Source organism: Bactrocera dorsalis, chromosome 5 (genome assembly GCF_023373825.1).
Source record: "Bactrocera dorsalis isolate Fly_Bdor chromosome 5, ASM2337382v1, whole genome shotgun sequence".
NCBI lineage: Eukaryota > Metazoa > Arthropoda > Insecta > Diptera > Tephritidae > Bactrocera > Bactrocera dorsalis.
This window is the reverse complement of record NC_064307.1, coordinates 41519053-41544885: the sequence shown is the minus strand read 5'-3', so window position 1 is coordinate 41544885 and position 25833 is coordinate 41519053. Positions and strand designations below refer to the sequence as shown.

The 25833-nt window shown below is 37.8% G+C and overlaps 1 protein-coding gene across 4 annotated transcripts in view; it reads left to right on the top strand.

Annotated features, from left to right (window-relative positions):
• Positions 1-24518, top strand: part of LOC105229034 (circadian locomoter output cycles protein kaput) — a 49758-nt gene extending 25240 nt beyond the window's left edge. For 3 of the 4 annotated variants that reach the window (XM_049458405.1, XM_019991346.3, XM_011209088.4), the window contains exons 2-8: positions 3941-4520; positions 15826-15974; positions 16360-16541; positions 16609-16825; positions 16899-17231; positions 17299-17879; positions 19364-24518. In XM_049458405.1, coding sequence (XP_049314362.1) covers positions 4483-4520; positions 15826-15974; positions 16360-16541; positions 16609-16825; positions 16899-17231; positions 17299-17879; positions 19364-21016 — 3153 coding nt within the window. In that variant the 5' untranslated portion in view covers positions 3941-4482 and the 3' untranslated portion in view covers positions 21017-24518. The remainder of the gene's footprint in view (positions 1-3940; positions 4521-15825; positions 15975-16359; positions 16542-16608; positions 16826-16898; positions 17232-17298; positions 17880-19363) is intronic. The other variant, XM_049458404.1, reaches the window with a different exon arrangement.
• The last annotated feature ends 1315 nt before the right edge of the window (positions 24519-25833 follow it).

Sequence of the window (25833 nt, the reverse complement as noted above, 5' to 3'; positions counted from 1 at the left end):
TATATTTATTAGTTGCTTCTTATTTTTAAAGAAAAGCAAATTATTCTCCGGTTGATGTTAGTGTTATTAAATGAAGGAAAAGGTCTGTGTCTATCAGCCGATGAAAACCATCTCATTGAAATCATGTTCTCTATTTAGCAAGTCAAGTTGCAGTGCCTTACGATTACCACGCTCTTAAAGTGCCGTTAAGTAAAAAATTATGTGTCGGTATTTTTTTTAAGTGGAAATGGTTCCGCCTCCTTATAAAATTAATGTAAATATTTTTAAGCTAAATCAACTAAACTTGCTGGGACTTGTCTTTTTGGCTCATCCTCAAGCGTAGGTTGCCTTTTACATTTCGCAATTTGACAACCCAGTATTACACCCTACCAACTCATATCATACTCAATGTTTTGACATGCGTTTACTATTTCTGTTGTTTACAGTTATTAAAAATATCCAATTAAAACGCGAATATTTTGGTGCAATTATTTTTTACAACTCAATTAAATTTTTGGCGATGAAGCTCCACTAGAGACCAGTGTTTACCGATTGCGTACTGAATTCACTCTAGGTCATAGAACACTTCAAGACGAATTTCGTGAAGGTCGTTCAAAATCGGTTATTGTTTCGGCAACTATTTAAGCTGTTCGCAAACTGTTATTGCAAGATCGTCATGTGATCTATCGCGGGATTAAGACACCCATAGATATTACTGAGACTAGCATAAATTCAATATAGCATGAACGTTTGATTATATATATATTTTTTCACATAATATCGATCAGTGTGGAGAATATATTACTGAAATTCTTAGAAATTATTTGCTCTCGTATCATGGTGGAAGAATTTCTAATATAAAATCCTACTAAATAAAAAAAAAACACATTATACATAAATCGTAGACGTGTGGATAACATAATTTATTGCAATGTATAATACTATATTCAGTTCGTGTATTGAATAGAACAATTTCAGAAAACAAAACGATGTGGGCCAAGTTTTAAGAATCTTTCGAGAACTTCTTCCACAGTGACTTCAATGTCATGATGCGTTTGCAACAACGCTAGGTCGATCAATTTATCTTGAAGCATGTTCGTCCTCAGCTACGTTTTCATGCGGCGAAGTGTCGAAAAAGAGCGTTTAGAGCTCGCATTCTTTACAGAAATAAGCGAAGAAAACTATGAATTATGGGGTATGGGTCTACATTACAGTTCTTCAACGCCTCCAATGGTACTACCAGTGATCAGGTCCACCTTTGTGCTTCAATAGTCGCACGACGTTGTCATTATCCAAAAGGCCTTTGAATGTGTCTATCAAGCAGTCAATAGGATTTTTCATTTCTTTGGTTTTCAAAGCACATACTTTTACTGGGAGCAGCAAACTCAGTTGAAAAGCGCGTCTTCAAATTTTCACGGATTGTATCCAACAGAGGAATGTATACCGAGACCCTATAGTATTATTACAAGTTCTCACACAGAAATTTTCTCGTTTTATTTTTCAGTCGCAGATTCTTGGTTTTTCTCCGTCAACACTCATTTCTCCCACCATTTTTTCGTGTCTGAATAAATGGATCGAAAATGTTTCTCAATTTTTTGTTTTCGATTGCGGAACGTTGCAAGTAGCGTATGTCCCCCCTCTGAATCTGCCACTGTTTTAATGAAATTTAGTGGATTAATAGGGATTCAATTTGTGTTTCAGCTGTGAATTTGAATGTAATTTGTGTAGAGCTGAACGTTATATCCCTAAGAGATTGACTTTATGCACAGTATATGCCTTAAGGCGCTAAGGTTATACCGTCACTTTTTTAATTTATAAGTAGTCTAGATATATATCCGAACAACTACTTATCAAGGGTCCGAATGGTTAGTATTTATGTTAAACTTACTTTAGAAGAATGCGATTACGTAACATAGATGATAACTTAGGTTAGATTAGATGACTGGTCATTGAGCATGGCGAATGGTCACAATTAGACTGTTATGTTCTGTCCTGTGTAAAGTCAGACGAAAAACTCATGTATATTAGCTATCAGCAAAATCGCTCTGAATCTATCAAAAATCTGCTTAGGTGTTTTATTTCTATTCTCGATATTTCACCTGGATGTCTAAAAGTATGAGATCCGGGGTGTTTTTCCTTTGATTTGGTAAAAGCTGATACAGTTGGATGTTTAATATTACCGCATGAATACCGGTCAGACAGTGGCCAGTTAAAACTCCTACAATCATTGAAAGATGGGCCTTGCTAAGACCGAAGAGCTCCTTAGATCTCTCGTATTTACCCTTAGAAAAGAACTAGAAACATGAAACCGACTGAGATGCTAAGCGCGCATATTCCGCCGTTATTGAGACTGAAGTCCCTGTACTAGCAAGCTCATCAGCCTTACAGATGGTTTCTAAGGATAATGCTGTCGTCAGACACCCAAAGCAGTCTAATCATAAAATAACGTGAAGCTCAAGACGAGAAGTCTACATGGAGGAACAGCGTTAAAAATCAAAAATCAATTGAAAATAGAAATCAGACAATGCTAGAAACAGGTGTTCCAATGTTCGACTGGGAGGTGACCCAAACCCAAACAAAATTTTCCAAGACGTTTCAATGCTTACACTCGTATGTTCGTTCAATACTAATACAATACTCATACTACAATATATCTGTGTATATGTACGAACAGCTATGTAAATGTATAATATATTGTCAATAGTCGACTGATATTTGGTAACACGAATTCTTGGAGCAAATTATGCAACTGATGCTAAATATAGCAACGCAATAACCTTGGCGCCAGAAACGCACACAAAGATGGACAAAGGATAATCACAGATACACACACACACGCACACATAGAATCAGCTGCTGCCAGCCGCCGTACAATGCACACAACTTACCGACGAAGGGTTGCTATTACTATTGTTGTTGTTGCTTCGATATAGTATTAATCGTTTGGTAAACGAGCTAATTGAGCGCAAAATATAACAGATTGATTGAGTGGAAGTAGCCACAACAACAAAGCTTATATGCGAGTAAATGGAGTTGGTTGAGCCGCAGCTGCGACGCCGATAACTGGCTGCCACTTGCCACATGCCACATGCGGCGTGCAGGTAGCAATGCTATGAATAGAGTGTGTTTAATGCAGACAATTGTTGTTATGTACAATTGCATGCGTGTATGTTTGTATGTATGTTTGCATTTGTGCGAGTGTGTGTATGAGTGCGTTGCGTAGCTGACTGCTGTTGTTGTTGTAACATACCCACAGCCACAACGGCCGTTAAGGGTTGAAACTGCATTGCTGCAGTCATTGGTGTAGCGCGGCTGGCGAATTCCTAGCGGGTCGGCGCTAAGACAAAGCTGAGCATGCGCATTGGTCCATTGGCTTTTACGTAATTTGCACAAATGTAGCATACTTGCGGGCGGGCAAACACAAAGCCTGTTGAGAGTGTGAAGGATAACTGTATGTGAGTATGTGAATATGTAGGTGTGTATGTGTGTGTGAGGAAAGTGAGTTTGAGCGAAGATTGCAGTGATCAAAACCGTGCAAAGAGCTTGTGTGGGTGAATGTTATATATTTAAGTATGTATGTATATATGTATGTATATAACGGTTGTGGGTGTATGCGAGTTAGCGACGTTTTGGCAAATCCTTTGAGTCGCCACAGGCCAGATTTAACTTTGCACTTGTTGCATTCGGACAAATAAAGGTAAACGCGAAACGAGTTTGAAATCGTGTGAAAATGTGAAAAAAAATAGTTTTTAGAAAAATCTTTTCTAAAAAAAAATATAAATTTTAACCTTTTTTCAACAAATTTTTTGTAGAAATTTTTTTTTTGACATTTTGTTTAGAAAAAAAAATATTTTTTTAGAAAAACCTACGAGAGTGTGCAAAATATACATAAAAAAATTGTTGAAAATGCTAACAATAACCATGAAGTGCTTTTAACTCATTTCCAATTAATTTTTTTCAGATTAATTTGTGCTTAAAAATGTTGTTCAACAACAAAGCATAAATTCAGCTTAGTAAAATTCGTGTCTGTCAAGCAGCTGTGTGCAGTCTGAGGAAAATGTATGCCATGAACGATTTCGAACTCTTCTTCAAAGTGGATATCACTTAAATAAAATCACAATTCACAACTGCAGTTTGTCAACAAAAAAAAAAAATATTTGCGAAAATGCCATAAGAAAATATTTTGCAAAAGTGTTTTTGAAATAATTGCTAAATCAACAATTGCGAAAGCAAATTAAAGGAAAAAGTAATAAATAGCTACACAGTGTTAATTTATGTGCTACGGTTTAAAATAGTTAAAATAATTTCTTAATTAAAATATTAAAAGCCGCAGAAGCAGCGGAAAGTGTACTGAAAAAATCTGCCTTTCAATTTTTTTTGTTTTTTTATTGGTGTCAGTGGAAAATTTTCGCGTGTAACACGTTCGTGTTTTGCGTTCGTCATTGACGCAACGCCATTCGGTTGCAGCCATATTGAAAATTGGATTATCTAACGCATTTCAAAATGGAGGACGAGAGTGACGACAAGGACGATACGAAAAGGTATGTCGGCTGTTCGCATCGAATTACATAATGCCATTATTCAATACTTACTACATCGATATTAATATTTATATACAAACATACCAAGCATAGGTATATACATATATAGGCACACATCCCCATACAAAGTTTTACGAACACATAAATGCGGAAAATTCCGGTGGAAGTGAGGGTTTTGGTTATAAAACTGAGTTTTTTAAAATTAGTTGCAAAACTTTAAATGAGTTTTGGTAACTTTTGTTTTTTGAAACCTGTATAGTGCTGTTCTCCGCAACTCTTTTTCGGCGAACACAGTTGCGAGAATTTAAAAAAAAAGTTGAGGCCAGGAATTTTTGCTGAAATAGACCTCTTCAATCGAGCAACAAGTGTTTTTCTAAAGTTCTTAATATTTTCTCATTTTTTTCACCATTTAGAAATTGTGAAATTCGCAAATTTTGTACTTTTATCAACAAAGAGTAGCCAATTCTAACAAAAAGTTTCAGTTTAAGCAATGATCAAATCCATTAGTCATACTTCAGATCATTTTATATAATAAACTATACGATACAATCAATCCGAATTGACAAAAAAAAGAAAAAAATTCAAATTTTTCTTGAGCCAATACCAAGCATGTCAATTCCAATTTTCCATACACTTGTTATAACCTTGGTTCCTTCAGTGTCCAACGTATTTTAGTTTTTTTAGGTTTAAGTTTATTATTCAATCGTCTTTCTCTAGATTGTTGCGATATTGCTTTTCGTAATTACATATCTAATGCTATCACGCATCTGTTTTCGGACGATGTCGTTTTGCCCAAAAATTTTCAAGTTTGGTACGAGTCAAGTCATTGATCCACTATTATAACCCATGATAGTAATCACTAAACTAAAAGCTGAACCAAATGTGTCGAATCGATCCATAAAAGTTGTTAAGATCAATGCTATCAATCTGAAGCAAGTGCTGTTTCTTCTTTGACTTCGTCGACTTTTTCGTTTTTATCACAAGAGCTTTCTTTTGTACACACAAAGTAAGGTCGAATTTGAACTTTAAATTTTGCACGTTCATGAAACGCCAATTTTTTGGAATACATTTAACGAAAATTTTGAACGTGATTGCGCTATACTTTGAACTAGTGTCTACTCTAACAAGAAAACAATGTATTTGAGTAACAAGACTATTTTATTAAGTTTTTCATATAACATATGTATTGAAACCATTCTATTTTATTCTACTCTGCTAATGAAAATTTGCCTAACTTTTTCGAAAATTTAGGCTTAGTCTCATATAATTCTCCTACATCGTGTGACAAAAACGTACCAGAAAATTGCAAATAAAACGCAAAATTTTATGTAATTCCTCAAATATTTATTTTGTCGCCTTCAAAGTAATTCTCACTAGATATGCATAAAATGTAAGGTTAGATTAGGTTAAATCTGGATAGGCCATAAGCCACACATAGAAAAAGTTTCGGTCCTTTGGCGATACCATAGATGAAGTTCGTTTACTAGGTTTCGCTGTGTTTGACGCGAAATTTTAAAAGATTCTGGCGGCCTAAATGTCGATACCATCCTCTAGTGTCATAATAACGTGGGGACCCACAGATGCTTACATCGTAGTCTTGGCCAATATGAGGCAAGTGCATTACAATTGATGTTTGTTTTCTCTGGTGCGCTGGCTCTAAGCCATTTCCTGCAGTCTTCTTGATCTATCAACCCCATCTTGTGGGCGTGTGTCGCTTAAACCGGACAGTGAATACTTAGTATTTTTATCATGCTCCTAGTCTGCTTCATATGCCAACGATTTTTTCCAGTCATGGCAAAACTATTTTCAATAAGCAACTTTTTGCGTGTGGCCTTCAACTCTTCAAACTCCTTCAACCGGGAATTTTTGTGTGGTATATCTTCCATCGGCTTGGAAACAGGTTCCACAGAGCGGGAATTTCAGTTTGAAGAACGAGCAAAAATCACACAAAGCAAAATCTGGTGAATATGGTGGTTGATCGATGGTTTTCATTGTGTTTTTGGCTTTAAATTCGGTCACAATTGTGGCTCGATGCGATGGTGCATTATCATCTTTTAAAATCCCTGAATTGTTCTTCCACAAACAATTCCATTGATGCACCAAACCACGAATATCGAAAAAATCAGTAAAAGTCACCTTGATTTTGGATCGGTTTTCGCCAGAGATTTTGAGTTCTCTTCCTCTAACACTTCTTTGACGATTTTTATGCACTATATCTTTCACTTTTTTCATCACTTGAAGAGGCCGATGGACTTTGAAGGCTTTGTACTACTCGTAAAATTGTAGTTTGGATAAAAATTAATCACCTTAAGCCTTTTCCAACATTCGCAATGGTGGTTTTTTGTCTTACGTAATATCAGTTAAGCCAACCTGAGTTTCCTTTCGTTGAAACACAGGAGCGGATCCTTTTCTGACAATAGTAAGGGGTTATATACCGTTAGGAGGTCGAAAAAATGCATTTTTCAAGAATTTTTTTTATGCAAACTATTTGGTTTATTGATTTGAAATTTGGCAGGCATATTATGACAACCTTAAACTATATTCACATATTTTTTATTGCCAAAAGTAATTATCGGGAACGTTGATATTGCCAATTTTGCAGAGGTCCACAAAAAAAGGCCACTTGCGGTGCGCACGATATCTCTGCACTGGATCATCTAAAATGCAAAAATCAAATAAATTTCATTAATATAATAAATATCTAGTGATTGATCGAAGGATTTGGGCAAGAAAAAATTTGTTTGACAAAATGGCGGCTACTCAAAGCAAAAAGGTTCAATGTTCGACCAAAATTCTGCTGTCTTTAATTGTTTATAAAAAATTAGAAATTTTTCATCGGATGGGAAAATCTTCGATTAAAGACTAACTTAAAAAATATAGTTAAGAAGAAGCTTGTGTAAATTTCAGACCGATCGGTTCAGCATTTTGAGATTAAATGCTTGCCTCACCGACTTTGAAAACACCGTTTAGAGAAAAACGAGTTTAAAGTTTTGAAAGCACTTTACATGTAGTCGGCGCGCCTTCACTATTGTGTCTATAACTTCGAAAATATTCTTCGGATCGACTTAAAATTTTGTGTGCATACTCAGATATATATATATTAAGAAAATATAAAAAAAAATCAATTTTTTGAAAATCCTAACTGTATATAACCCCTTAAGTTGCGATAGTAAGTCCAATAATGTCTAAAATTCGTGCTCAGTTTGATAGTACCGAAAAATACCATCGGAATCTATTGTAAAATTGAATTTGACCTGGGACCCAAATTTATTGATACCATGCTGTTCACATGATTAGTTTGATATGGGACTTCAAAAAATTAAATTTCAAGCAAAGCTCATGGCTATAGTTTTTGGTAACCGAATAATCCTAAAGGAACTCTAGAGTTTCGCTTTCGTTCACCGATTCCAGTCAAAAATAAGCATCCAGTTAACCAGCCAGGAACTCCCAGTAGGACTATTAAATTAATTTATTGATTGATGCGATATATGGAAACTGGCGCCGTCTTGTTGAAATCAAATGTCGCCGAGATCATGAGCTTCAATTTCAGGCATAAAATAGTTCGTTATCATGGCGCGATTACAGTAACATTTAACATTGACAGTTACGTTCTCACCGGCATCATTTTTGAAAAAATATGGACCGACGATTCCCGTGGCCCACAAACCACATCAAACCGTAGTTTTTGTCTGGATAAAATTGCAGCTCTTGAATTTCTTTCGGTTGCTCTTCGTCCCAAATGCGGCAATTTCGTTTGTCTACATATGTACCATTGAACCAAAAATGGGCTACATCGCTGCAAAAAGTTAGCCTGAAAACTTCGGATCTTCTTGGAACGTTTCAAGAGCCCATAGAGCGAAGCTATGTCGCTTGGGAAGGTCGAGCGGCTTCAATTCTTGTACAAGCAGTTGTTTCTACGCTTTCAATTTAAGATCTAAGTGTGCGAATAATGCGCTCAACGGCTCAACAACATATTCATAAATTAACGATAGATCATGAGTAGTGAAGCGTTTGATGAATATAGGGTCCTCAGCTTCGTCTGAAGTAGCTATTTTGCATGTACTCGGCGTCGTTTTTGCAAAAGTTTCAGGTCTTTGAGTCCATCATTGACACGCTCAATACCCAAAATATTAAACAAAATGTGTTGAGTCGATCCATAAGAGTTGTTAATATCCTCTGATATCACTTTGATGCTAATACGAAGATGTTCAAAAACTGCTTCATCAATTTTTTCGTGTTGCCGAGTGCAGGCATGGATGTCTTGCAATGAGGCAAGCAAGTTTTTAGTCCTTAACGCGAACTTTCACTACAATACTGATTGCCACTCAAAGAATTCTCTTCACAATCAGGTCTTCTTCTGCTTTATTGGCGTTGTAGGACAACCGACTTACACCGGTTATAGCCGAAGGTTTACAACAGCGGCGCCAGTCGTTTTTTTTGCTTTTTTGCTGGGGGCACGTTGGCGTCAATTGAAGATTCCAAGCGAAGCCAGGTCCTTCCAACGGAGTGGAGGTCTTTCTCTGCTTCCGCTGGCGGGTACTGCGTTGAATACCATTAGAGCTGGAGTGTTTCCTAAGTGCTTCCTGATAAAGTGGACTCTCCCAAATACGTCTGCATTATTTTCAACGATTTCGCAATCATTGGAAATACGAAATTTCAAGTGAACTCGTTGCTAAATATTTGTCCATAGTAAAGATTGCTTAACAAACCTTTCCGTTGTCAGCAACTAGCTGCCAAAAACACAATAATTGGCATATGGACACTAAACTTCAACGAATATAAAAAAAAGCTGATGCCAATGTAGGAACCATTTCTTTGTGGATTCTGATTTCAGCGCGCCAAGTCCGTTTCATTTTTGATCTTGACATTATATATGCATAACACATTTGACAGACACTTAATTTTGCCTTTGATAACCCACATTGCGCCTCCTGCCATTTACTGGGTTATATAATGAATGAAAAATAATCGCTTTAGCAAAACAAACAAATTGCATATCCATTACAAATGGAAACCGAATTCACGCCTTCGAATATCAGTACATGTAAATAAATTGTGGCGGATAAGATTAACAGAAATCGAATTTGCTTTGATTTAATTAAATTACATAATTAACTGCAGGAACATTGATATGTCACATTGATACACCTATAATCTACTATGTAACTGTGTATAGGAGTATGTGATTAACCGCAAAGGAGGCAAGCAAATATATTAATAAAAAGTACATAGGAAAGGTAACGCTTAGCAACAACAATTTTTTACTATTTCTCCACCGAAATTCGCAAACAGAAAAAATGTAGAAAAAGTTACCCCCCCAACTGGGTGTGTTGGGAGTGTGCAAGGGACTGCTGGTCGCCCGCGCTTTGGATTTCATAATGCCAAATATGCATAGAGCATGAAAATTTTCTACTTTGACATAAGCTGTCAAATACATAAGTGCGACTTATTGTAGCGAGATAAATGCAAACGACAACAGCGGATCGCATGTTGGTTGCTTCAAAGCGTATTTGAAGGCATGCAAACATATGTACATGTGTATATGTATATGTGTGTGGTCTGCATGTGTTTGTTGGCGAATGAGCGTAGGAGTGATAGTGGCAGCACCAAATTTAGAAAGGTAAACAAATAAAAACACACACATGGAAGCTTTTTGTTTAAAAATGCTCAAGCGTGCACACACACACATGCGCACTTGTACATATGTGTGCATTGATGGCTTTGTTATTAATACAATTTATTAATACAATAAAGTGCACAGTTGAGTTAACAATCATACAGTTGTAAAACATGGAAAGAAAAGGAAATTTTGTTAACGAGGCAATACATATGGTTCTTAGAAAACACTAAAAAGGAAGTCTCTGAATTATGTACTGAAAATATTTGACGAAATTGGGAACCAATTAAGCTACATTCCATATGAGTTGAAATTGCCCATACTGAAACGAAAAATAATCACTTAGAGTTGTTCTTATCTTCTGATAACACTTTATTTCATTAGCAGCGAAACGTGTGTTGTTTACAGTAACTTAAAATATTCATCTCGGTCAAAAATGGAATAAATCACAAGCATGGCGATTATCTTTTGCAATTTTCGACGTGAATTATCTCAGCAACAGGGCTTCAATGAACTTAGCTCCAGTTTTAGCGATGAAACTCCACTAAGAACCGGTGTTTATCGATAGTACTGAATCACCATACTATCAAGGTCGTGAATAACTCCTAGACGAATTTCGTGAAGATCGTTCAAAATGTTTACGTCCACACGTATCAATCATTAAGAAAACAAAATGCTCCTATCGATTGTTCGGAAGAAATAATAAAGCAGGAATATTTTCGGACGACATGATGTTCAGAATACTTTTTGTTGAGATATGTATTCCAAATGGTTTCGTAGAGCTCATCATTCCATTGGCTGCATTACTCACCGTGGCCAATGCGTAAACGACCATAAATCTTCCGCAGAACCTTTCTCCCGAAAGCTCGTAACGCCGTTTCATCAGATATTCTCATCGTCTATGCCTTTGCGCCGTTTTCCAGGACGGAGATGAATATTGAATGTTAGAATTTGATGTCTGTTCGTCGAGAGACGACTTTACTTCCCAATTGCCTACACAGTCCGAAGAAGCACATGTTGGCGAGAGTTATTCTGCTTGGGATTTCGAAGCGAAATTATCTACGACTTCGATGTTATGACTGTCAATAGTGACATGGGAACCAAGTCGCGATTGCGACGACTGTTTGCTTGATGAAAGCAGAAATTTTTTCTTGCCCTCGTTAACTACCGACCCCGTTTGCATTCTGGATAAAGCTTAACTAACGGCGCGGTTATTATGGCCAATGGAGATACGTGTCGTTTTGTGAGCTGCTAAAAGTGAGTTTTTCGTTTTTTGCGGTGTCGAAATTTGTTGAGCAAAGAATTAGCATTAAATTTTGTTTACGGGTTTATCAATTTTCTGTTGCGAATACATTGAGGATGGTGCAGAAAGCCTTTGGTGATGAGGCTATGTCTAAAAAAAATGTTTATAAGTGGTATAGTGAGTTCCAAGCCGGCCGTGAACGTGTCGAAGACGAAGAGCGTCTAGGGCGACCATCAACCTCAACCGACGAAGCTCACGTTCAACAAATCAAAGATTTGGTGTTGAAAAACCGTCGATTAACAATTAGAGACCTTGCTGATGAACTTGGCATATCGAAAGGCTCAGCCAATACCATTTTGAAGGATGTTGTGGGCCTCAAGCGCTGGTACCGAAAACATTGAATTTTTTGGAAAAAATTCTTGATCATTTCGCCAAAAACTCAAACCATATCGTTCCGCAACCACCGTATTCACCTGATCTGGCGCCGTGCGATTTCTGGCTGTTCACCAAGCTCAAAAGACCGCTCCGGAGACACCGTTTTTATACGATAGAGGAGATTCAAGGCGCAGCGAACACAGAACTGAAGGCCATCCCGGAAAGTGAATACAACCAGTGTTTCGAAGATTGGAAAATCCGTTGGCATAAGTGCATTGCATCGGGAGGGTATTACTTTGAAGGGGATGAAATTGATTTGGAAGAATAAATAGAAAATTTTCAAAATAAATACAATGTCACCTTATTTTTTGGGCACAGTATGTATATGTCCTCGACGTACGCTAGCACCTGTACACTCTTGTAGAAGATTGTACCTTCTCTATTCAGCTCTTCAACTCGATTAATTTTCTCCAGTAATAGATTGAAGAAGTCGCACGGTAGAGAGCCGCCTTGTCTGAAACCTCGTTAAATTTCTTACGCCTCGTAGAGGTCTTTCCCAATTTTCACGGAGTTTTTGTTATTTCTCAACCAAGCTATATTAGCTTTGCGGGGATAAAAAATTCAGCATAACGGCATAAAGGCAGCTCCTTTTCGTGCTGTCAATAGCAGCTTTGAAATCGACGAAGAGGTGGTATGTGTCGATCCTCTTTTCACGGATCTTTTCCAAGATTTAGCGCATTGTGAATATTTTTCAGGCCTAAAGCCACATTGATAAGGTCCAATCAATTTGTTGACGGTGGACTTTACTCTTTCACACAATGCGCGCGATAGAACCTTATATGCGATGTTGAGGAAGCTTGTCCCACGGTAGTTGGAGCAGATTTTGCGGTCTTCTGCTTTTGTGAATTAAATTCAAATCGTAGGGCATGCTCTCGTCCGACCATGTTCTACAAAGAAGCTGATGTGTGCTTCCTTTGAATAACTCGACCGGGAATTCATCGGCCCCCGCCGCTTTGGTGTCCTCCAGACGGGTAATTGCTATTTGAATTTTATTTCATTATTCATTGATCGAACATTTGGGCTTACGAAAGGTGTGCGGACGGTTTGTTCCGCACAAATTGACTGACGACCAAAAATTGCTCAGAATCCAACATTCGAAGAACGATTATTTGACCAAAAATCACATTTTAACCATTAACCACATATTCACCTGATATGGCACCGTGCGACTTCTTCCCTTTCGGAAAATGTAGTTGCGCATGAAAGGAAAGCGTTATGCAGACGTAGAGACCATTCAAAAGGCTTACACCGGAATACTGGCTGCTATACCGTCCAACGAGCTAAAACACTCGTTCGACATGCTTTTGGACCGTGCAAAAAGCTATTTTGAGGCAGAAGGAGACTATTTTGAATAAAATAAATTGATTTGTTATGTTTTTTTTTTAATCTCCTCACCGCTCAATATGGGGTTGACCTGATTTTAAGGAATGTCGGTCGTAAATCGATACCATTATGTACTATGCAGTTATAGAAGGGGAAAGATGGCCACCATTATCTTGTAAATTATGTACAGAAATAACGGGTGATTTTTTTGAGGTTAGGATTTTCATGCATTAGTATTTGACAGATCACGTGGGATTTCAGACATGGTGTCAAAGAGAAAGATGCTCAGTATGCTTTGACATTTCATCATGAATAGACTTACTAACGAGCAACGCTTGCAAATCATTGAATTTTATTACCAAAATCAGTGTTCGGTTCGAAATGTGTTTCGCGCACGTGTTTTGTTCAGCGATGAGGCTCATTTCTGGTTGAATGGCTACGTAAATAAGCAAAATTGCCGCATTTGGGGTGAAGAGCAACCAGAAGCCGTTCAAGAACTGCCCATGCATCCCGAAAAATGCACTGTTTGGTGTGGTTTGTACGCTGGTGGAATCATTGGACCGCATTTTTTCAAAGATGCTGTTGGACGCAACGTTACGGTGAATGGCGATCGCTATCGTTCGATGCTAACAAACTTTTTGTTGCCAAAAATGGAAGAACTGAACTTGGTTGACATGTGGTTTCAACAAGATGGCGCTACATGCCACACAGCTCGCGATTCTATGGCCATTTTGAGGGAAAACTTCGGACAACAATTCATCTCAAGAAATGGACCCGTAAGTTGGCCACCAAGATCATGCGATTTAACGCCTTTAGACTATTTTTTGTGGGGCTACGTCAAGTCTAAAGTCTACAGAAATAAGCCAGCAACTATTCCAGCTTTGGAAGACAACATTTCCGAAGAAATTCGGGCTATTCCGGCCGAAATGCTCGAAAAAGTTGCCCAAAATTGGACTTTCCGAATGGACCACCTAAGACGCAGCCGCGGTCAACATTTAAATGAAATTATCTTCAAAAAGTAAATGTCATGAACCAATCTAACGTTTCAAATAAAGAACCGATGAGATTTTGCAAATTTTATGCGTTTTTTTTTAAAAAAGTTATCAAGCTCTTAAAAAATCACCCTTTATAATTAAGGGGTTATATGGGTTTACGGGTTTCAAAATTTTTTTTACTATCTTATTAAATACTACAACACCTCTAGAATATTGTTCTAAATTTTCAAGTTGATCTGAGTAATAGTTTCGGAGGTACAGCGTTGAGAATTTGTGCGCTTGGACTGGCAAGGCTGCGGGCGCCGAAACTATGTTTTCGAAGCCGGTTGAAGATTTCTCAAGAACTACCCAACCGATCTTCACAAAATATTACACAGGTATTTGAGATAAAATTCTTAAAGACTTGGACATCGCAATAGTCGAGTTTAAAATAGTCTGTTTTTTTTACCAAAGGAAACCCATGTAATTCCTTAAAAATTCAAAAATATCGAACTCGCTTTGGATATGTGGTCGACATTGGTAATAAAGTCCACTTTTTAATGATAAAAAATCACGGTATGGAGTGGATACAATAAGTTGAAATTTCTGTCCTATTTATTTCCTTAAATATCTACGGAACAAATTCTATAAAATCTAAGGCTCCATTCCCTGTTATCTACATTTATTCTTAATGCACAACATACTTGCCAAAAAACGTAATTTGAACAGACTGACGCCTCAGCAATTTTTATTGACTTCAACAGCGCTTTGAAACTCGGTTTTGGTTTTAGTTAAAATGATTGTTACATTCGTTGTGTGGCTTGTGGTGCCGTCTTGTAGCAACCACATATTGTTCAAGTCCATATCATCCAATTCGGATCAAAAATATTCACTTATCACTGAGCGGTAGCGATTTCCATTCACAGTAACGTTACGGTCTTGATCATCACGGAAGAAATACGGCCCAATGTCGCCGCCATAAACCGCACAAAACCGTAATTTTTTCGGGATGCAATAGTGACTCATGAAGTACGTGTGAATTGCTATGACACATAGTTTGCTTATTGCCGAAGTCATTCAGCCAGAAATGAGCCTCATCGCTGAAGATGATTTTCCGATGAAAATCCTAATCCGGATCATTTTCAAGTTGTTGCTCAGCCCAATTCACGAACATAAGACAATTATGGTGACCAAGCGTCTTCAGTTCTTGCGTCAATTTGATAGTGTTAGGATTCGCCACAACGACGTCAAAGAGATGTCCAACGCTTGAGAAAGACGTGCGTTTTGGGTCTTCCAAAATTGATGCACCAGCGGCAGCAATATTCTCGACACTTTGTCTCACTGTCACGGGAACATTTTATACTGTGCCTGTTTTTCAGTGTTTTGGTCTACTTTTGTAGCGGTCCTATTTAAAAATCAGTTAGAATACATGGTTGAATGAGTGGAAAAGGATTACTTAAGATTTTACTTGAAGTTAAGTTAATATTTTCGAAAATTTCAAATAGTTTAGCATAATTAGTCAGATTAGTGAAAAATGGCGAGAAAAAATATAATTATTTCAGTGTCTCCATAAGACATACATATTTCACTATACAGAACCTTTGAACCCTTCAATTTTGTAATCTCCTATGCTTTTTATATATCACTACATAGTCAACTGCTTTATTATTAATTAATCCAGGTGTTAATTGAAAGCTAATTATTTTCTTTCAGAAAATCTCGAAATCTCAGTGAAAAGAAGAGGAGAGATCAATTCAATACGCTGGTGAATGATTTGAGCGCGCTCATATCGACATCAAATCGGAAAATGGATAAATCGACAGTGCTCAAGTCGACAATAGCATTTTTGAAACATCACAACGGTAAGTAGTTAAAATGTTATTATATATTATTAACTTCATTCCAAAATACTTGGTTTTAAAAGAAGTTTTCGCTACAAAATAGTATGTAAAATAAGCCAGTAAAATTCCAATGGAGTTGAGTTTTACAACTGGATAACCAATTCCAAAGATCGTCTTAAGGGTTATGTCACTCTTCAAAAAAATTAAAAAAAAAGTAGTTTTCAAAAGTGAGATATCGTAATCTAAAGAAGAGACACCGAAACCCTGAAGAATTTATTACTGTTAAGAATTCATGGAAGAAGTTTTTAGGGCTAATGCTAACCTTTAATTTAAAAAAGAAACTGCCAATCAAGTTTCACAATATTTGACTCAGTACTTTATTTCTAATTCGATATTTTCTTTGCAGAGGCCACCGATCGTTCGAAAGTTTTCGAAATACAGCAAGACTGGAAACCAACATTTCTTACCAACGACGAGTTTACACATCTCATGCTGGAATCTTTGGATGGCTTCATAATAGTGTTTAGCGGTATTGGTTCCATATGTTATGCATCTGAAAGTATTACTCCACTCCTGGGTTACCTGCCGGTGAGTTGACATTACCAAAAATATAACTTTTGGTACCAACTAACCATGTCTATTATTCGATTTCTAGAGTGACCTTGTGAATATGACCATTTTCGATTTGACCTACGAAATGGATCATGAAAGTCTACTGAATATATTTCTAAATCCCAAACCAGTGATCGAGCCACTACAGACTGATATCAACTCAAGTAATCAAATTACATTCTACTTGCATTTACGGCGTGGCGGTATCGACAAAGTGGATGCCAATGCGTACGAGTTAGTTAAATTTGTAGGTTATTTTCGTAAGTAGAACACTTATACCTTTACTGTACGAAATGTAATTGTCTAACCTCAAATAAACGACACTGAAAACAGGAAACGATGTGAATCTAGACAGCATACAATCGCAGAACACACTTGCCTTGCCACGTATCTTCCAAATGAATCCCAGCGCGGAGGTGGATAAGAAATTGATATTCGTCGGCACCGGGCGCATTCAGACGCCGCAACTGATACGCGAGATGTCCGCAATAGATCCGACGTGTAACGAGTTCACTTCGAAACATAGTATGGAATGGAAATTTCTCTTTTTGGATCATCGTGCGCCACCAATCATCGGCTATATGCCATTCGAAGTGCTCGGTACCTCCGGTTATGATTACTACCATTTTGATGATTTGGAGAGCATCGTGGCTTGCCATGAAGAGTGTAAGTCTTAGTTACATACAACTAGTTTTGCACTTCCAACAGCAAAGTTTTAATAATCTCTCCACAGTGATGCAAAAAGGCGAATGTAAGTCGTGCTATTATCGTTTCCTTACGAAAGGACAACAATGGATTTGGCTGCAGACGGAGTTTTATGTGTCCTTCCACCAATTCAGTTCGAAACCTGACTACGTGGTCTGTACACACAAGGTAGTTAGTTATGCAGATGTGATACGCCAAAGTAAGGCGGGCAATAAGTTGGAGAAAACTCCTTCGATCAACAATAGCACTAGTAAGTCGTCCACATTGACTTTAAGAGACCTTGAAACCACCAGTCAAAGTCTAGATCCTTCTACACTTTCGGCGAGCGATAGTGGCAATGTTATAATGGGTATATTAAATGAAGCTTCGCCTCGGCTAGACACATCACCCATTTGGCCGAATGCTCCCTCAACCACTGGCATAACATCGACAACATTCAAGACATCCCGACCCGCCTCGAGTTATGGCAATATTAGTTCAACTGGAATCTCACCGACAGCTAAGCGAAAACGATATTTCCCACATAGACCTGGCAACGAATCGGATTCCACGTCCATGTCAGCGGATTCGGCCACTAGTAAGCACTCGCTGATGACACATTTGAGTTCGGTGAGTCCTAATCACAACATTCGAAGTTAGATTATTTGAATTCATCTCTCTACAATATACCTGGATCTTTTTAACTCTTTTTGAGTGTGAAAGCAAAATTAATCTTATTAAATTTATCTTTGTCTGTATATTAATACATACATTTATAGTAGAGGGATTAAATTAATGTACAGCTTATAAATTGAAGTAGATGCGAAGTCAGGGCTCATACCTTTAGCTCCAAAGAAAGTAGGCGCATTGTAATCAAGCATACCACATTAAGCAAGGAGTTTTAAATATGACACCTGCCATCAGGCTTTATCTGAGAGAGAAGGTTTCAAGTCAAACTAAAAGAGCTTGGATGGCGGAGAGGGCCGCGACCCTCCAGCGAACTTTCAACATCTGACCCGACAGATTAAAAATGGCTGCTGGATTGGGCGGGATCTATTGCGCGGAAATAGATTTCAGCTGACCCTTCACGCTGCCGGAATAGTGCAGTATCTTCCAGGCAAAAGCAGAACAGCTGCTATGATAGCCAAAAACTTAGGAATCAATAGAGAACAGAGAACATCAATTAATCTCACATAGCATTGAGTCAGAGAATTTCCTTAGAAGCAAGGAGGAGTAGATATAGTGGCTACCTGAAAGCGGTTACGTATATACTGGGTTGCAGGTCTCTAGGGCGTTCCGGGAAACGAAATAGCCGGTGAAATTTCCAAAAAGAGTTGACAGAAAGATTAGGTTGATAGGGAATACTTTAGAGATTTCAGGATCACCAAGTTCATGTGCAAGATTGCGAAGGAAAACACGCATAATTTTTACCGACACGATCTCGGTCTCGGAAAAATCGCAAAACGGTGGATGGCCTAATCAACTTACTAGTATCACATGAGAGCCGTATGGGCATATTTAACGACGTGTGGAGGCAAGAAGGTATGGGACACTGGATTTCGCTGCAACTTCTGTCGGACCCTAACGAGAACTCGGCTTAAATATCTAAGAGTCTCGCAGTTCTTGAGACTGAATGAACCTTAAGCCTTAGAAAAAGCGTTTACGTTCCGCACGAATGCACCTATATCTGTCACTACAAAGGACCTGTAGGTCTATCTATGAGGTGGCAGCTAGCCAGTATAACTTAACCTAACTTTTAAATATATTCTATGGACACATTTTAAAACTAATTGCGCTGTCTACATTGCCTCGCTAGTCGCTTCTGCTTAACTAGAGATCTAGGGAACGAACTTGGTATAGTTCCACTTTAAAACAGGTCGTTCTAAGACAGGTATCCGAGTCAATAAGCTTTCAGGACGCAACCTCCTTTAAAAATTTACTCAACTGTTAGCTCTCTTAAACCTGATACTCATTTGCCAAATAATTTTTCACCTTATTATTATTTAGTTGAAGTTTCGGACAAATGGCAACCTCTTGCTATTATTGATTTATTTTAACTGTGTATATATATCCGGTTTGGAATCTTTGAAAATAACCAATTTACTCTAACGCAGAGTCGACAACGTCATGGTCACAGCTCGGGTATGCAAATGCCGCAAAGTACAACGCACGCGCAGCAACTGAACGCCAACCAACATGCACTGCACAATCACCACCAGTCGCAACAGAATACACCGCTGCAGATGAATCAAACGCAGAACCAACAAAAAATACTACCGATGCTACCGCAACACACCACGGCGCAGGCGCAAATGGTGCCCAACAACCCATGTCAATTCACACAGCCCACCTTCCCGATACGCAGCTCGCAAATAGTCGGTCCCACATTCCTGGAGCCATCGCAATATCTTGCCGCCATACCGGTGCAACCGGTGATCGCGCAATTTCCGGTCGCGCCGGTGCTCTCACCGCTGCCGGTGAATATGAGTACGGCGCCACCTTGGAAAGCGGCTGCGCAATCGACGAACGGCACCTTCGATCCGCTGCAGAGCCAAGCCGACATGCTCTCCGGTGCGGTGGTGATGACGCCCACCCAAACCCAGCTGCAGGATCAGCTGCAACGCAAGCACGACGAATTGCAAAAGCTGATCATGCAACAGCAAGATGAATTGCGCATGGTCTCCGAGCAGCTACTGTTAGCGCGCTACACACTGCTGCAGCCGATGATGCCGATGAATTACAATACGCCGCCGAATAGCGGTCGCAGCAATTACAATTTCGCCAGCGCCAATTCGACGATGGAGCAGCAATTCACGCAATTTGGCTTCACTATGAACTCCAGCGAGCAGCTAGTGGATCAGACGACGCAGCAGATGATGTTGCAGCAACAACAACAACAGCAGCAACAACACGCGCAGACGCAACAGCAGCATAGTATGCAGCAACAGCAGACGCAGCATATGCAAACCCAGCAACAACAACAACAAATGCATAACCACAATCACCAACAACAGCAACAACAACAAACAACGCCACAAAGCAATCACCATCAGCAGCACCATCATCATCAGCAATCGCAACAAAATCAGCCGCAGCTGCAACAACACTTGCAGGCGCTGCAGCCGCAGCCGCAACAACAACAGCAACAGCAGTCGCAGGAGCAAACGCAACAACTGAATCTGCTCTCACGCAGTGTACCTGATCTGGCGCAATTCGGCCACGAAGACATCGACGCGTTCTTCAATCTCTCGCCGCTGCAAACGATCGGCAACACGCAACCGAGTCATAATTCGCGCAGCAACAATAATTTGGTGAGCTCCAGTAATGGGCAGCAGCAACAGGGCAGCATGAATCAGAGCTTCATCAACAACACCAGCGCACCGCAAACGACAAATGAGGATTCGCTACTCACCTACATGCAAATGGCCACCGAATCGAGTTCGACACTCAACTTCCCGATGGGCATTAGCGATGATGGCTCCGAATCGCAGAGCGATCGTATCGATGCCAAATTAATTGGCGGTAATCAAGTTATGCAACAACAGCAACAGCATCAAGTGTTAACTCATCAACAACAACAACAACAGCAGCAGCAACAACAACAACGCACCAATAATTTCTTTCCGAACAATCCATTCGAAGCGCTCGGCAATCAAGCGACCACAAATCAATTACCTAACGATCTGGAAATACTGCCCTATCAGATGTCACAGGAGCAGTCGCAGAACCTCTTCAACTCACCGCAATCCTCGAGAAATAGTCAATAGCCTTAAGCCGCAATTCGAATTAGTTTAGTTGTAAGCTTAGAGTTAGTTTTAGTTTTTTTATTCTGTGTATGTGTGCGTCTCGATACATATTCGTATGCAATATTCGTACCTAAGGTGTAGTGCTTAAGTACAAACCCTGCAGGAAAATTCACTGATGTATGTACAGATATATATCTACTTTAATCCGTTTAATCATTAACATGCCATCTTATTGTTGGTTAGAGTGAGCGTAAAGGTACAATCTTCCCAACGGTACATTAACAATGCTTTTTAAAAACGAAATAATGTTATGTCAGTAAATAGGAACACTCTAAAATATTATCCTTATTTATATGGGTACTATATGTTTCTTATATTCAAAGCAAAAGTTCTCACACCCCACATCTAAAATGTTGAAATAAGTAGAATTCACTACGTCCAAAAATATTTCTCGATAAGATTTCACACCTCATTTGAAACCTAACCGATTTGAACCCAATTTGAGTCGTAGCATTTGCATGACATCCTCCTGTTGTAACTCGTAATTCGAAATCGGTCTACACTCTTGGTCAGGTGTCCCTGAAAATTCTACTAACTTTCGCTATTTTCGTTGATTTTTTAACTTAAATGTCTCGGTTAAAGTTTGAGTTTACTTATCCTGGTAGGACCAATGAGTTCACGAAAACGAGCACCCTTACCCAAATCTCATTAAGGTGGGAACGAGCAGGTGTACCTCTGTTTTCGTGCATTCGGCCGCTTAATCAATAGTCCTCGCACAAGCTCGGTAAGTGCTAGCCAGCAACCAGCACTTGCGAGGTTGCGAAAGTCCCAGAGTGGGACGAAAAAAGATTCGTAAGTGGGAACAATGACAGGTGTCCCAATTAGACCCCACTCTGTAACATTGGCGCGGTAAAGTCAAAGGTTTTAAGGGACTCAGCTTGTCAAAGTTGCAAGGAGGAACATAAATTTCAGATGTCTATACACATTCTCCTTCGCTGTCCAGCTTTCGTCTGATTAAAGTTGAACCATCTATGTTGCCATACTTTCTACGAAGCCGGCTCAAACAATTTTTGCTGGAGAGGCGTCTCTAGCCGTCCAAGTGGGTGTACTCGTGGCACTCGTGGTGGAAAAATAAGCGTACTTACCTAACCTAACCCAACCTGAACTTTCGAAGTAAGGTTGGAATGTTATCTTGATGAAACTTTAATTAAGTTTCGAAAATATAATATCGATATTGGTACAGGTCTACGCTGATCTTCCATACCCAATATAATGATTTCTCCACTTCTGTTAGATTTTTTGTCAAATATCATCAGTTTATCTGTTAAATATTTATTTATGTAAACATTTTGGAAAACGGAGGTTGAACTTCAATCACCTCGTTGGCCAATCGTCCGAACCAAAACGTGAAACTATCTGCACACCGTAATGTTCTGTCAATAAATTCATGCGAAGTGACGCCGGATCGATGAAACCAAATGTAGCCGATATCATGAGCTTCAATTTCAGGTATCAAACAGTCGATTATCACGTTACGTTCTCACTGGTATGATTTTTGAAGTAAGATGGACCAATGATTCCACTAGCCCACGAACCAGTACATATTTTTTGCAAATAGTCGAAAAAATGGGAAACTCAAAAGCGCAGGATCTTAGGCAGAGGTGCTCATGCCAGGAAGGAATGTTTTTGAGGTATCTACCAAACAAATTTTCAGTTAATCGTTTTCTTCCCACCCTACTCAATGTACTTGTATAATGATTACGATAATATGTATTACTTAAGATTGCTTCGGCTCTAACCACGCCTAGCACTTTCTGACTTGTTTCCTCGTTAACTTCAGCAGATGTGAAGCTGCACTGCAGGGTGCGTAGAGGCTAAATGGCTAAAGCTTTTTTAATTTGAATGTATGTTTGTTGGAGAATGCATTTTTATCACTCCGATAGAATTAGTTACAGTAAAAGTTATGTGTGTATATGTTTAAGAATTAATTGGATATAAATTTCCTTAATTTAATATTGATTTTTGTGCAATGAAATATTTTCGTGCGTGATCTGCTTGCCAAAAGTTTAATTCAAACTTGGTATTATAAGAATACATTGTTTCTAAGTAAGAACTAGTGTTTTTAAGTAAATTTATTTCAATTAAATGGCAGCTACAAATTATAGTTTTTGTTGCAGTGTGTGATAAAAATATTGTTTAACGGAAGAGTTAATGCTTTTTTTAACAGATTAATAATCCTAATTTTTTTGTTGTTTTTTCCATAAAATTATGGAGAAAGCAGCTGTTTTATGTGAATCCAACGCATTTATGTGTATGTCTAAAGTTAGCCTGCTGCATTAATTGCTCTATTGAAGTTTAATGAAAAGACAATTAAGAACACAAAATTAGAATTTTTCATTCTACTAACTTGTCGTTTTGAGGTTAGTTGTTTTGTTACTTCTCTTTGCTTTTTTTCCAAATTTCTAATAAATTTTCCGCATTAATTTGTCGTCTTTCTAATTTTCTGCAAACATCTTTGTTTTTCTTTTTGATTTTTATCCTTATCTATGTATAGAAATATATTTATAAATATACTTTACATGGTAAAAAAAATTGTTAAAAAATATTTAAACATTTTTTGTAATAATAGTATGAATAATATTTTCGAACTTAAATTCTCTTGTGATATAATTTAAGGGAAATTTGATGTTTGTTATTTGTTTATTTTTTGTTTTTATACAGTAATTACGCACTTAAGCTAAATATCGTCACCTAACATGCATAACAGCGTAACATCACTTTTCACAAGTTTACAGGCGAAGGAAAAACGTTATAATAACAAACATACATACATACATACATACATACATACAAGTGAAGCTAATAAAAGCGTATTAAAAACCATTCATATTGTAACGAAATTTGAGTTTTGGTTATAAAATGGTTATATTTTGGTTATTTATGTGTGTATGATAACCAAAATATAACCTTTTTAAACAAAACTCAAATTTTCATGAATCTAAATTTGACTTTGGTTTATAAAATGGCTGGTTATTATATCTGACAGCGATTTTCGATTACTTTTTTTTTTTTTTGATGATGCGTTGTTTTGTATTTTAGGTGACGATATATTAAATCGGTCGAGTTAAAATATATAATATTATATATTTTTTATATGCGCCTGTTTGAAAACTGTAAATAATTTAGTTCAGATTATTTGTTATGTTCAGGTTTTGAGACACTTGTTGCTTGTCTAACAAAAGTAAGTTTAGAATTCGATTATATTAAATTTTAGGTTAGAGCTAAATTTAAGGTTATAATTGTAGTTTCTAACAAGCAAACATTCCACCTTATAGCAAAAAAACATATTTTAAATAATTTAACATTAACCCACCTGAGATAATTATATGTAAATTCAAAACAAAGTTGGCAAGTTGCCCACCTTAGGCTGTAGGTTTTTTACGATGTTCATAGAGTTTTGACTATAACACAAATTGCATTTTAAAAATTGAAATTTTTATTTTTTTGAAAAATAATTGCAGTACATGAATATATTTTTTTTTATTTCATACAACTGTTCAAAACCACGATTGGTTTGCAAGGTCTCATAGTAATGACGCCAATGTACGAACTAAAGCGTTATATATCCTACTTAAATAGAAAAAACAATTTCAATTATACAAAATTTATAAAAAATACTTAGCAAAGATTTAACGTTTTAGTTTGTCAGCTTTATTATAAAATATTTTAAGTGTAAACATTTTTTTTATAATTTAAACCAAAATGTTAGCTGTGCTGGCGGTAGATGGGAAGTGTGCTATAATAACGAAGGTTGCCCTTTATATTTCGGGTTTAGAGTACAAAAACAAGTGTTACTCATCGAAAATCGCTTTATTGTTTTTCAAATTATTATCCTTTAAGATCTGTATTGTGAGAAAACCGGAAATTGTAAATAAAAGGCAAAATATTTAATTATTGACCAATATTTATTTTATCGCCTTCAAAGTAATGCCCCCAGATGTAATACACTTATGCCAACGATTTTTCCAGACCTAGAAACACATTTCATAAGCACTTTTTGGGCTGGCCTTCAGCTCCTTCACCGAATTTTGTTTTCCCTCTTCGATGGACTGACAACGGGTTCTACGGGGCGGCAATTTCAATTTGAAGAACAAGGAAAAATCACATGGAGCCAAATATGGTGAATACGGTGGTTCAACGACCGAATTCATTGCGTTTTTGGTTTCAAATTTGGTTACAATCGTTGTTCGATGCGATGCATTATCATCGTGTAAAATCCATGAATGGTTTTTCACAATTCCGGCCGTTTTCGGCGGATGTTTTCACGCAAGCGTCTCAATACATTCAAATAGAACTCCTTATTGCCCGTCTGCCCCTCCAGAACAAATTAATAATGCACCAAACCACGAATATCAAAGAAAAACAATGAGCTTCACCTTAATTTTTGAGCGGCTTTTGCGTAGTTTTATTGGTTCCGTCTCGTCCTTTTTTCCTCCATACCGATGATTGTTGACTTGATTACATGGTATACTTATAAACCCATATCTCATCGGTACTTATAATGCTATCCATGAGTGTGGGATCAGAATTCGCACGATCAAGTATGTCCAAAGAGATCTGTTTACGGTTCTCTTTTTGAAACAAATTCGAGTTTATCGGGATGAGTCGGGAAAGAACGCGGTTTCATATCCAAAATATACACCAAAATCCTTCGAACGTTCTTCAATTGCAACTTTTCGTGCCTTTGCCATTTTATGTTGCTGGAGACCTCAATTTGTCGATTTCAAGACGTTCTCGAGAATTAGGACTGCCTTAAACCACAACCTGTGAGATTTTGA